General features: G+C 37.6%; 1 protein-coding gene across 1 annotated transcript; it reads right to left on the reverse strand.

The window, feature by feature from the left end:
- Positions 1-415: 415 nt before the first annotated feature.
- Positions 416-6,331, reverse strand: nfe2l3 (nfe2 like bZIP transcription factor 3). Its single transcript, XM_058753602.1, has 4 exons — positions 5,410-6,331; positions 4,273-4,389; positions 3,521-3,607; positions 416-3,056 (listed from the first exon to the last, which is right to left on the reverse strand). Exons 1-4 carry the CDS (start codon positions 5,917-5,919, stop codon positions 1,857-1,859), a joined length of 1,914 nt encoding a protein of 637 aa, XP_058609585.1. The 5' UTR covers positions 5,920-6,331; the 3' UTR covers positions 416-1,856.
- Between the last annotated feature and the right edge of the window lie 5,772 nt (positions 6,332-12,103).

Raw genomic sequence — 12,103 nt, forward strand, 5'->3', positions numbered from 1 at the left:
CCTCTCCTATTCATTTTGTATTTTGTCTGTTTGTTACATTTCACTGGAAAATATGTAACAACATGAATCCCTCAGACTCTGGTAAGGTTTTTGTTTTTTTTGCACAGAGAGTCTCAACAGTCTGAGACAAGTTTTCAAAAAAGATCAGTGACTAAAAAATTGTGCAGATTCGGTTTTAATCTAATGTCATGTAAAATGATAATATTTTGTTTCAAAGTTTTGAAAATTCTAATTTTATTTACAAGTTTAAATCAGATTTTCACTCTGGATTTCAAATATATACAAAAACATTACCTCAAAACAAAAGCTTGATGCTTGCAGATTAGATGTTTGCTTTGAGGTTTTGTCAAGTGCAGCACAGAATGCGTTTCTAAAAACAGGAACCATAAAACAAAAATAATCCACTAAAAAGAATGAAAACTCAACAATTACTTTGTCCTCCTTTATTCATTTTAAAAGATATAAAAGAGACAGATTTTGAACATCTCTGTTTAAAATGAATGTATTCCAAACCCTTTACACACACACACACACACACACACAAATAATTGCTCAAAAACACACATAATAGAAAAACTGAAAAAAATAAAAAACAGAACCAGCTCCTACTCACAAACACAAATCAAACCACTCTGCCAATAAAAGAAATAAACAGGTTCATTTGAGAGGTTCATTTGTTTGGGCCCTGTTTTACTTTACACACTAATTAACTTTGTCATTAAACCAATGCAGTATTTGCCTTTTCCAAATCATGCTGTGCTGTGAGGTAGAACAAAACTCACCAATTCCATATTTTTGTTTAATTACTTCCACTTTATTTGTTGTTTTTACTGTGACTTCACTTCAAAGATGATTACTTCTAAAGGTATATTTAATTTGTTTGAAAAAAAAAAACAACCCAAAGGAAAACCAAACAGAAAACAAATCCAAACTCGTAACCCCTTAATAAAAGCTACCAGAATGCATTATAATTGTTCTTGTTAAGCAAGTGCATAAATGTAAAATGCAAATGAACGTGACAGTAACGTAAATGTACAGGAAAAGTTTAAACAGAGTGATCACTGTTCGTCATAGATCCAAAATCATATTATAAATGATTTTATTTCTCAATGGTGAGGAAAACGTACATACGGTTATGAAGGTAACTGCTTAATGCAAAGTTGTGTTTGATTCTAATATCTGCAAATAGTTGGTCATTTCTGTGGGGTTCCTCATATTAGAGGGATAGTTTTCCCAAAAATTTGACTCAACCTCATGTCGATCCAAACCTTGTATGCAAAAAAAGACAATAACGAACAACATTGGTCCCCATCGATTTTCTTCATATGGACATTTTTCTAAATATTTTAGTTTTTTTTTTCCCCAAAAAAAATTTGGATCAAAATGAGAGTGAGAAAACGCCAGAAGCCCTTTTAAGCTCATTCCGGCAAGAAATAGTGATCACGCTTTTTAATATGGTCCTCCAGTGACCATATGCAAAAAATCTTTACTTAGTAACTTGCTATTTAAATTAACAGTTATAAAAAAAAAAAAAAAAAAAAAAAGCAATATGAATTTTAATTTTCAAATGTGCTCTTTAGAAATACTCTTTATACACACTCTTACTATACACAATGTCCAGTGTCTTCAGTACATTCTCTCCTGCAAATAAACAAGGCTTCTCTCATGCTCCAAGTGTAGTATTTATTACAGTCTTTCTGCACTCCACTTGAGTTACGAATGGCTTTTAGGAACAAAGAAGAGCCAGAAATGCCCCACAATATCTTAACTCAAGCATAAAAACTCACCTTTCAGAAAACATAGAAATATTTGTATGTCAACAAACACGCATGCACACACACACACTCAAAAAGTCCTTAGGGTTTCTTGTCCTTCTTTCTTTTCACCGTCTTGCTACTTGTCATTGTCCTTGACGTTGTGTGAGTGCGAGGCTGAACCATCACCCGTCCGTTAGCACTGCATTGCAGTGTGTAGTGCTCAGGGTTCAGAGGATGTCCATATTCATCCCGAAGTTGGCTCAACACAGTCCGCGAGAGCGTTTCGAACCGCTCTGCAGCAGCAGAAAGTGCTTTGGCTGTGTGGGATCTCTGGCGCAGGAGAGTGTCCCGCTGCACCGACAGGCCCTCGACCTCACCCTGCAGGGTCAGGATCGCGTCCAGCTTCCTCTTGCGGCAATTCTGTGCGGCAAGCTTGTTTTTACCTCGTCTGCGCACGTCGCGCAAGAGTGTGACTTCTGATCCTGACAGCTTCTGGCTGTCCAGCAGCTCCAGGAAGTTTTCTACAGGCATGTTGACAATCTGAAAAGCTGAAAACGGAAGACCCAATGACTGCACCCGACGTTCGTCGCGACTCATCTCTTCTGGTTCAGCCTCATCTTCGCTCATCACTTCCTGTTTGATTGCTGTGAACCAGTTGGATGGTGTAGAATTTTGCGCCTGTGGGGTTGAATAGGTGTGATCGTGCCAGATGTTTTCCACAAGATTTACAGGCGACCAGTCACGATAAGCTGCTGCACAAGCTCCACCTTTTGACGAAAGAGACTCCACTTCACTGCTATAGCCTGTAGCTCCACCTTCATCCTCGCAAAATGAATCGGATGATGTAGACGGGGATGCAGGGCTTCTTGAACTGCTCTCCAAAGACAGGCCAGAGTCTGAATCCTCAGGCCATGGAGTGTCCATGTCCCCTTGCATGCCGTCCAACATCTGAGGATCGATCGTCCCGAGATTATCTAGATCCAACATATTGATGTGGTCAAAAACGGCCTCATCTAGATAGCCTCCCATCTGCGAAGGGGAGGTTTCATTACGAGAGCTGTTCCCAGACAAAGAGAAGAGCGATGAAGGAAGTGCCCCTGCTGAGCTCTGAGACGGGTCTGAGTGAGAAGAGTTTGTGGATTCCAGACGGAAGAGGGGTGTTCGGGAAGATGCAGGCCTGGTATTAGCTGAATCTCCTCTGGCTACCATTGCATCTTGAAGGCTTACGTCATAGCTGATGGGATTAGGAAGTTCAGCTTCTAAGTCTGACATGCGTTGGGGGACCATGGAGTCAAAATCCTGTAGATGGAAAAGAAAACAAATATATTTAGTTTATTAAGTATTCTTTATTGTCTATTGACATCTTTTCACTCTCAGAAATAGCGGTACCTTTTCAAAAGATACATGTTTGTACCTAAAGGGTCCATTTTGGTATCTTAAAGGTACATATTAGTACTTAAAGTCTACATATTTGAACCTAATAGGTACAAAAGTGTACCTTTTGAAAAGGTACCGCCCCAGTGACAGCTTTTGTACCTTTATTTCTGAGAGTGTTGTTGCATAATGTGATTATGCATAACACTAGCAATGCCAAGGTCAATTCGATTCACAGGGAAAGCAAGAACTAAAATCTGACATAAAATGTGTACCTTGAATATAAGTAATTTTGGATAAAAACAATCTGCCAAATGCATAAAAATTGTATTGCTGTATTGATTCCTTTAACCCTAATGAAGGATGAATCTTCCACTGAAACTACTTACATCAAATTCAGAGATAAAATCTTGCCACCGTGGAGGAAGGTCAAGCCCAGAAAGAGGTGGAGGAAGGGTACTACTACCCAGCAAATCCTGTAAGGAGAAGCAAAAATTTATAAATTAACAGTCCAAATATTTAAAGGGATGGTTCACCCAAAAATGAAAGTTCTCATTTACACTCATGTTGCATCAAGCAAGCACAGTTGAGTTTCCATGTTTACAATATTTGATAAGCTCAAAGAATGTGTTAATCAATATTTGTGTCAATAAAAGCCTAAGTGAAATTTGTTTGCCATATAAAGTTATCATGTCTCTTATACAAGAAGACTTGAATAAAACTGCTTGATTTACATGTGTTTACAAAATCTTAATGAGCATTTTGAAGTGTCAAAGTTTTGTGGATCATCAGTGGAGGGACAGAAATCTCTCAGGTTTCCTTATCTACATTTGTGTTTTGAAAATGAATGCCATGAGGGCGAGTAAATTATGACAATTTTTATTTTTGGGAAAACTATCCCTTTAGCATCTCACACCAACACTACAGTTCATATGGAGTTGAATTACCAGAACCAGAACTGACATAATCAAGTGTAACTGTTCTCATTCATTTACAGAGCTGGTTGAGTAAAATATTAACTAAATTACTGTTATGTAATGTGATGTCACACAAGTTTGATTGACTTGACATTAACATTACATTAAACCTGACGATAATCACACCATTCTTGTTAGGCAGGTAGTGAAGTTAGTTTGTTTACCTCCTGCTCTAACGCAGAACTCTGAGTCAGCTGGTTCAGCGAAGCAGGGCTGGTTTCCTCCTGCCCTCTCTCGTCTTTCACCACCTCCTCCTCATTCACTTGGTCTAGTGAAGTTTCCTGGAAAGAAATGGGGAATCAAAATTAACGATTAAAATGGCTTGCCTTAGGAGGCTTTAACCTTGTTTATAAAGTAAAGCTGTGAAACAAAATCTGTGATTAGAAAAGTGCATTCAAGAGCAAATCCATGAGAGTTAAAAAAAACAAAAACAAACTATGATGCACCTGTTTAAGACCAATGTATTCTCTGCTACTCATTCAATAGATTAATATCATTCAAAGAACTTTATTTTTTGCATGCACCTGTAGTAGATAAAGAAAATCAAGACATATTTGCATAACATGCTTAACTCTAGGGATAATACATGACTTAATGGATTTCAAAAACTAGGTTGAGCTCTGTCAAGACATGATCAAGTAACAACGAACATTTCAGAAAGAGCAGGTTTAGGCTGGACCAAAGGATAATTTCCCACTCCTCCCTCAGACAGACTATTACAAAACAAACGGGAAAAAATGAAGGAAAGTTCAGTAGATATCCAAAGATATTTATTTGATAACACGTGTATGTTGATGAATGGTATTTGACGGTCTTGGCGTTTAAACTATCGTTTTAATTTAAAGTTTGCCCAACACACCTGACTCACACCTGTACATCTGGTTACCGACCTTCAAACTAACAAGTGAACAGTTAAGTTACCTCATAAACACGACTTTTATTTCCTCACAAAAAAGTAATTGTGGTAAAATTGCTGAAAAAAATAAACGTAAATGGACACGTAAAATCACAGCCTAAAGATCAGTTCAACTATCAATTCAACTAGATAGATCTAATTTGACCACATTTAACCACATTTCTTTAATATACAACATATTAATTTGTCTATTGAGGTGTCGGTTATTGTTTCGCTTTCGGCTTCATTTGCTCGCGAGTGCAAAATACTACTTGCAATGAAGCTAACTGGCTAACTCGGCGAAAAAACAGTTAAAGCAGCTCATATGGGGCTCATATATAAAATCATTATCATATATAAAACTGTAAAAGTATGGGAAGCGTGTAATACAGCACTGTATTGTTACCTCTTTGGAAAGTTCTCCAGCTGCACAGCAAGGCCTGGAAACAGTGCAGTCCTGGGAAACTGACAGACCGAAGCTCTCTCCAGCCCTGTGATCATCCTCTTCCCGGTGATTTTCGGCATTAATCTCCTCGTCACCAGGGTCCCCTGACAGGTCGTGTGGCTCACCTGCATCAGAGCCATCATCAGGCACCAGGTGCACCAGCCATGCGCTGACACGCGTGGGGAAGCGGGCCGGGGACCCGAGAGCACGCACTTCATTCAAGAGCCTGCGGCTGGTGAAAAAATAGTCCAGCTCGGGACATTTCGGATGCACTTGATGGCCCGCCGCGGTGTCCCGGTAGTGGTGAAACGGGGTCTGTATAAAAGCCGAGCTCGGCCCTCCGTCTGTTTCTATCAACGGCGAGAAGTAGCCGCTCAAATAGGTGTCGACATCCACGCGAACTCCTATCAAACTCAGCAGAATCGTAAACTGAATCAGTCCCTCGGTGAAATATTTCTTCATGTGGTGCATGTTTCAAAACGAATATTTCAACCTCGGGAGGCCTAAACGAGAACAAAGATCGCCCGTTTGCAGTTAAACAAAGACAAAACCCCCAAACAAAAGAGCACGCGTTGACTACTCTCCGTGTCAGACAAAGAGCAGCCCCGACCGGCGAAACTGTTTGCTGCACTGAAACACTACCGGCTTTTCATAACTTCCTAGTTTATAACATCCTAATTCAGAGATGCAGCGCCGCCATCTAATCACGTACAGCAAAACGAGTCATTCTCGTCGGATATATTCCGTAGCAACGACAAAAAACTTTTATATTTTCTTAAGAACAACAAAACTCCTCGGCTATCCTGAATCTAGCCTCTCATCCGAGGAGAGGAACAACTGCTCAAATTTGCATAATTCATAAAATCCTACTCACATGCGACGGAATTACCTTCGCGACAAGCTCTGATTGGACCATTTCTGTTGTCATTCATTTAAAGAGCCAATCACAAGCAAGTATGTTTTCCTAACTTCCATTTTAGTACTTCCGCTCTTGGACGAAATATTAATCGTTCTTGGTCCTATTCATGACATATATATTCTTCTATTAAGAACGAAAAAAGTGTTTTGCTTAAATCTCTCCAAACATCTAGTCCCTCTTCTGTTTTGACCTGCTAACCCGCTGCACTCTTCATGTTAGGCTGCTTTCAACGCTAGATGTCATGGCTGCTGCCGTCATCAGTCAACTGTCCATGAACCACAGACACGAGGGGATCATGAATGATGATTCATTACCAAACTTACTTACATGACTTATACATACTGATCATAATATCTATCTATCTATCTATCTATCTATCTATCTATCTATCTATCTATCCATCTATAGTGCCTTGTGAAATATGCATACCCCTTCATTTCTTTTTCACATTTTGTTATGTTGCTGCCTTTTGTTAAACTGCTTTAAATTACTTTATTCCACATAAATCTACACTCCATACACCATAATAGTAAAGCAAAGAAGAAAAAAACAGTTTGGGACAGTTGAAATTTAGTTCAGGAGCATTCACATTGCTTGTAGATGTTACTACACTTCGGATAAAGTTAACCTGTGACAAATTCAATTGAATGGTTATGATTTGGAAAGGCACACACATCTTAATAAAAGGTATAATGGCTGATAATGCATATCGGAGCAAAAACCAAGCCTGAGGTCAAAAGAACTGCCTGTAGAGCTCATAAACAGGATTGCGTCAAGCCACACATCTGGGGAAGAGTTCAGAAAAAAATCTGCTTCATTGAAGGGTCACAGAAGCATGTAGTTTCAGTTACCCTTAATGGAAGAAGTTTGAAACAACCAGGACTCTTCCTAGAGCTGGCCTCCTGGCCAAACTGAGCAATTGATGGAGAAGGGCTTTGGTTAGAGTGATGACCAAGAACCTGATGGTCACTCTAGTTGAGCTCCATGATCATATGTGGAGATAGGAGAAACCTACAGAAGGACAAACATCCCTGCAACACTCCACCAATCTGGCTTTTATGGCGGTGTGGCAAGACTCAATCCTCTCTTCAGTGAATACACATGAAAACACACTTGGAATTTGCAAAAAGCACCTAAAGGACCCTCAGACTCTGAGAAACAATATTCTCTGGTCTGATGAACCTCAATTCCAAACATCATGTTTGAAGGAAACCAGCTCTGCTCATCACCTGCAGAATGCCATCCCAAAAGTAAAGTGTGCTGGTAGCAGCCTCATGCTGTGGGGCTTTTTTTCAGCGGCAGGGACTTAGGGACTCATCAGAGTAGAAGAAAAGCTCAATGCACAAAAATATTGAGATAGCCTTAATGAAAACCTATAGTCCAGAGCATTCAGAACCTCAGACTGGGCAGAAGGTTCACCTTCCAACAGGACAATGACCCTAAGCACACAGCAAGAGTGGCTTATAGACAACTCTATGAATGTCCTTGAGTGGCCCAGCCAGAGCATGAGCTTGAACCCAATCAAATATTTCTGGAGAAACTTAAAAATGTGCGTCTGCCCCCATCCAACCTGACAGAGCTTGAGAGGTGAAGTGAGGTGAAGAATGGCAGATAATTGCAAAATGCTGATGAGCAAAGCTTGTTGCATCAAACAAAAAAGACTTAAAGGTGCTTCAGCTAAATTTTGTTAAGAGTATGAATTCTTATGCAATGTACTTATTTCAGTTTTTTATTTTTAATAAAAGTACGAAGTTGTGACAATTCTGTTTTTAGTTTATTAATATGGTGTATGGAGTGTAGACTGATATGGAAGAAAAGTAGCCTAATTTAAAGCAGTTTAACATAAGGCAGCAACATAACAAAATGTGAAAAAATAAAGGGGTATGAATACTTGTAATTGTAATGGTCTCCTCACCGGCCTTCCAAAGCAGACCATTAGACAGCTGCAGCTCATCCAGAACGCTGCTGCCAGGATTCTGACTAGAACCAGAAAATTTGAGCATATTACACCAGTCCTCAGGTCCTTACACTGGCTTCCAGTTACATTTAGGATTGATTTTAAAGTACTTTTACTCGTTTATAAGTCTCTAAATGGCCTAGGACCTAAATACATTGGAGATATGCTCACTGAATATAAACCTAACAGACCACTCAGATCATTAGGATCGAGTCAGTTAGAAATACCAAGGGTTCACACAAAACAAGGGGAGTCTGCTTTTAGCTATTATGCCGCCCGCAGTTGGAACCAGCTTCCAGAAGAGATCAGATGTGCTAAAACATTAGCCACTTTTAAATCCAGACTCAAAACTCATCTGTTTAGCTGTGCATTTGTTGAATGAGCACTGTGCTACGTCCGAACTGATTGCACTATGTATAATCACTTTCTATTCTTAAATGTTTTACATTCTTTTAAAATCAATTTTTAAATCACTTTGTTTTTATTGTTGATTTTTATTATTTTTAATTTCTTATTATTTTTAATGACTATTTCACTTCCTTTTATGTAAAGCACTTTGTAATGTGCTATATAAATAAACTTGCCTTGCCTTGCCTTACTTTCGCAAGGCACTGTATTAATCTATCTATCTATCTATCTAGAAATGTCCACTTTTCTATCCCTAGACTTTACAGAGATATTACATTTGAAATACACATTAGGTTTACAATTTTTTTATATTTTAAAATGAAATAATATGTTATTTTACACCTTCCTGAGCCGTCAATGTGGCATTATTTTTTTATTAATTATATAGAATTCCAAGTACTACAAAACTGCTCGTCCCCACAGCCATGCACAGAGGGAAAGTGCTTTATTTTAAGGTTAAAAACAGGATTTTCTACTATTTAAAATACAAAAGTATATTCATAACTATCAAATATATGATGTAAATGGCATAAAAAAACAAAATGCCAAATAAATATTATAAAATATATAATGAAAATAGTGATCCCCTGGAGTTGTGCCACTGGTGTTACCGCTTAACAAAAGTCTTTTATTTTGGAATAAGAAATCACACTGATGACATCACTCGACTTCCTCCTTCCTATTTTCTAAACATCTATGAAAAAAGGCCCATGTTTAGTCCACTGTTTCTTATCAGTTATCAGAAATGTTCTCATTTATCTCATGATTTCAAATGAAGGTTTTAGTTGACGTCACTGGTATGACCAATTTATTGTTAGGGAATTGTAAAAGAAATTATAATACAAATGGTTTGAACCAATTAATTTAGTGAGTACACCATGATTGACAACATGTGGTTTGATATCTTGCAGCAGACATTTTGTAAAATACATTTTTCATGAAAATTGTCACTGGTATTACCTTCCTTATGGGTAACACCAGTGAAGATCAGTATATCAGGTCTTATGTATGTCACTGGTGATTCATAGTGTCACTGGTGTTACTGTGCTGTGTTACTGTACTGTTTTTGTCTGTCACATTAAATAAATAAAACAATCTCCTTATTTTGTGCATTTTTATTATTTTTCTGTAACTACGTGTGCTGAAAAGAAAAAAATCGAGAAGTAATATTTCATAAAAACTTTTAATATTGCTAAAGAAGGTAACACCAGTGACAAAAAAATTATACATGTGGTCTTGAAATAATTGCACAAAAAAAGCTAAAAAAAAAAAAAAGCTGTCCTTTATATGTATTCATAAAGTCAAAAGGTAATCTAATAATGTGGTCTAAGATTTGAAGACATCTTGCCATACCAAAAGTGGACGTTTCTGTAGAATGACCCATCCATCCATCCATCCATCCATCCATCTATCTATCTATCTATCTATCTATCATTGTGTTCATTGCTAATTTCCAAACAACACAGAAACAGTTCAATTCAGCAATAAGTTGACATTTTTACGTCAAAAACGTGGGTAGCACAGTTGGTCCCATACATACTTCAAAACATATCACAGGTGTATGATTGGTCTGAGAGATATTAACAAGGAATAACGTAAACTCTTTCAGGAGGAAAAAACAAATCAAGCTAACTAGGCTAAGTCGCCTAAGCAAAAGCAAGTTAAACCTTCGCCGCCCTCTACTGTTTTAAAAAGCAATTGCACGCTATTTTATAAGTTTCTCTGAACGTCTCTGAATAGTGATTATTAGGTTATTTAGGCATCCAACTGAGGATATTGCTCACAGGAGGAGGTGAATGATTCGCAGTGCATGTTACAATGTAGCAATCTCGGGTTTTTAGTGTCTGTTATCACTCCAAATGTTTTATTGTGGATGCGATTCTGTGATATTTTAAAATACTAATACATGCAGCAATGATCTACAGTCACAGTCCATGTGTTTGGTATTCTATGCAGCCTATTTCAACAGTTCAAAAGCTAACCATAACGAGGATAACGAAAACAACAGCAGCAACAACAATAGGCCTAATTATAATAATTTTAATATTGTAATTAAACACCTCAACGCAGGATATTTTTAAATCCATCTCCCGTTCTTCTTGTAAATGACATTAAAAAAAAAAAGTAAAATCCTTAATCCGAAATTTTCGATTTACATAATCTTGTCATCCAACTGAAAATGGAAAAATACTTCTTGTAAAGTTTTACACGGTTCACATTCCATGGCACGATCTTTCACAGTCTGGACAGCTTATAGCATCCCCTAACAATGTCCAGCTCGGTATTATCCTTTAGAAACTTCAGCTGGTGTCCGGTCTTGTCACAGCATCCAAAGTAATCGCGGTCGTTGTTTGGCATTTCAGTGAACTCACTCATTTAAAGAGAAAATGGGGAGGAGCCATAATCACACAATCTCTCCCTTCTACCTGCACAAGCACAACATTCAAATGTGCCAGATTATAAATTACAATTATATTTACATTAGTCTATATATAACCTAACTCATTTTACAAATTTATATTTTGTTGACTAAAGAATTTCTGCTTAGAATAAATAAATGGATATTTTCTCATGGATGGCGGTGCAAATTATGGACGCATAAAACAAATATTTAATATAAACGCCAAATACTTAATGATTTGCTCTTAAAATAAAACTTTGAGCCTGCGTCCCATTGTGCACACTATTCATCCTAAATTCTATGTGATATTAGTAATTTTCAATACTATTGAGGGCAGATAGGGTGGATAGTATGCACATTGGGACGCAGGGTGAGAAAGAGAGCGAGAGAGAGAGAGAGAGTGAGAGAGAGAGAGAGAGAGAGAGAGAGAGAGAGAGAGAGAGTGTTTCTCTTTTCTGTGCTAGGATAGGTTACAGAGTTACGACGTCACAGACGAACTACTGCACATGCGCACGAACTTGCTTGACTCCGTAAGGTTGTGTGGAATCGCAAATGAATGGAGAGGTCAAATTTGAAGTCGTTTCCAATGAGATACCTGTGGAGAAAATAACATACATTGCCTAAACAAGATTACATAATGTATATTCTCGAGTACACATAATTTACATCTATTTCAAGACCGTTAACACCATCATCAACATATTATGTATATCAAACAATCCATAATAAACTTGACAGAAAAATAATATAAAATACTGTGCGTAGCTAACACGTAATTATTTATATTTCATTCAATTTTTTAATATTGTTCGAAAAACCCACCCAGTTTTGCCTGTTTAAACTTGCAAAACTTCCATGTAGCTATTTTTTAGGCCTACATATTTTAATCCGTTTGTACTTATCATTTTATACAACACACACACACACACACACACACACACACACACACACATATATATATATATATATA

The sequence above is a fragment of the Onychostoma macrolepis genome, chromosome 19 (genome assembly GCF_012432095.1).
Source record: "Onychostoma macrolepis isolate SWU-2019 chromosome 19, ASM1243209v1, whole genome shotgun sequence".
NCBI lineage: Eukaryota > Metazoa > Chordata > Actinopteri > Cypriniformes > Cyprinidae > Onychostoma > Onychostoma macrolepis.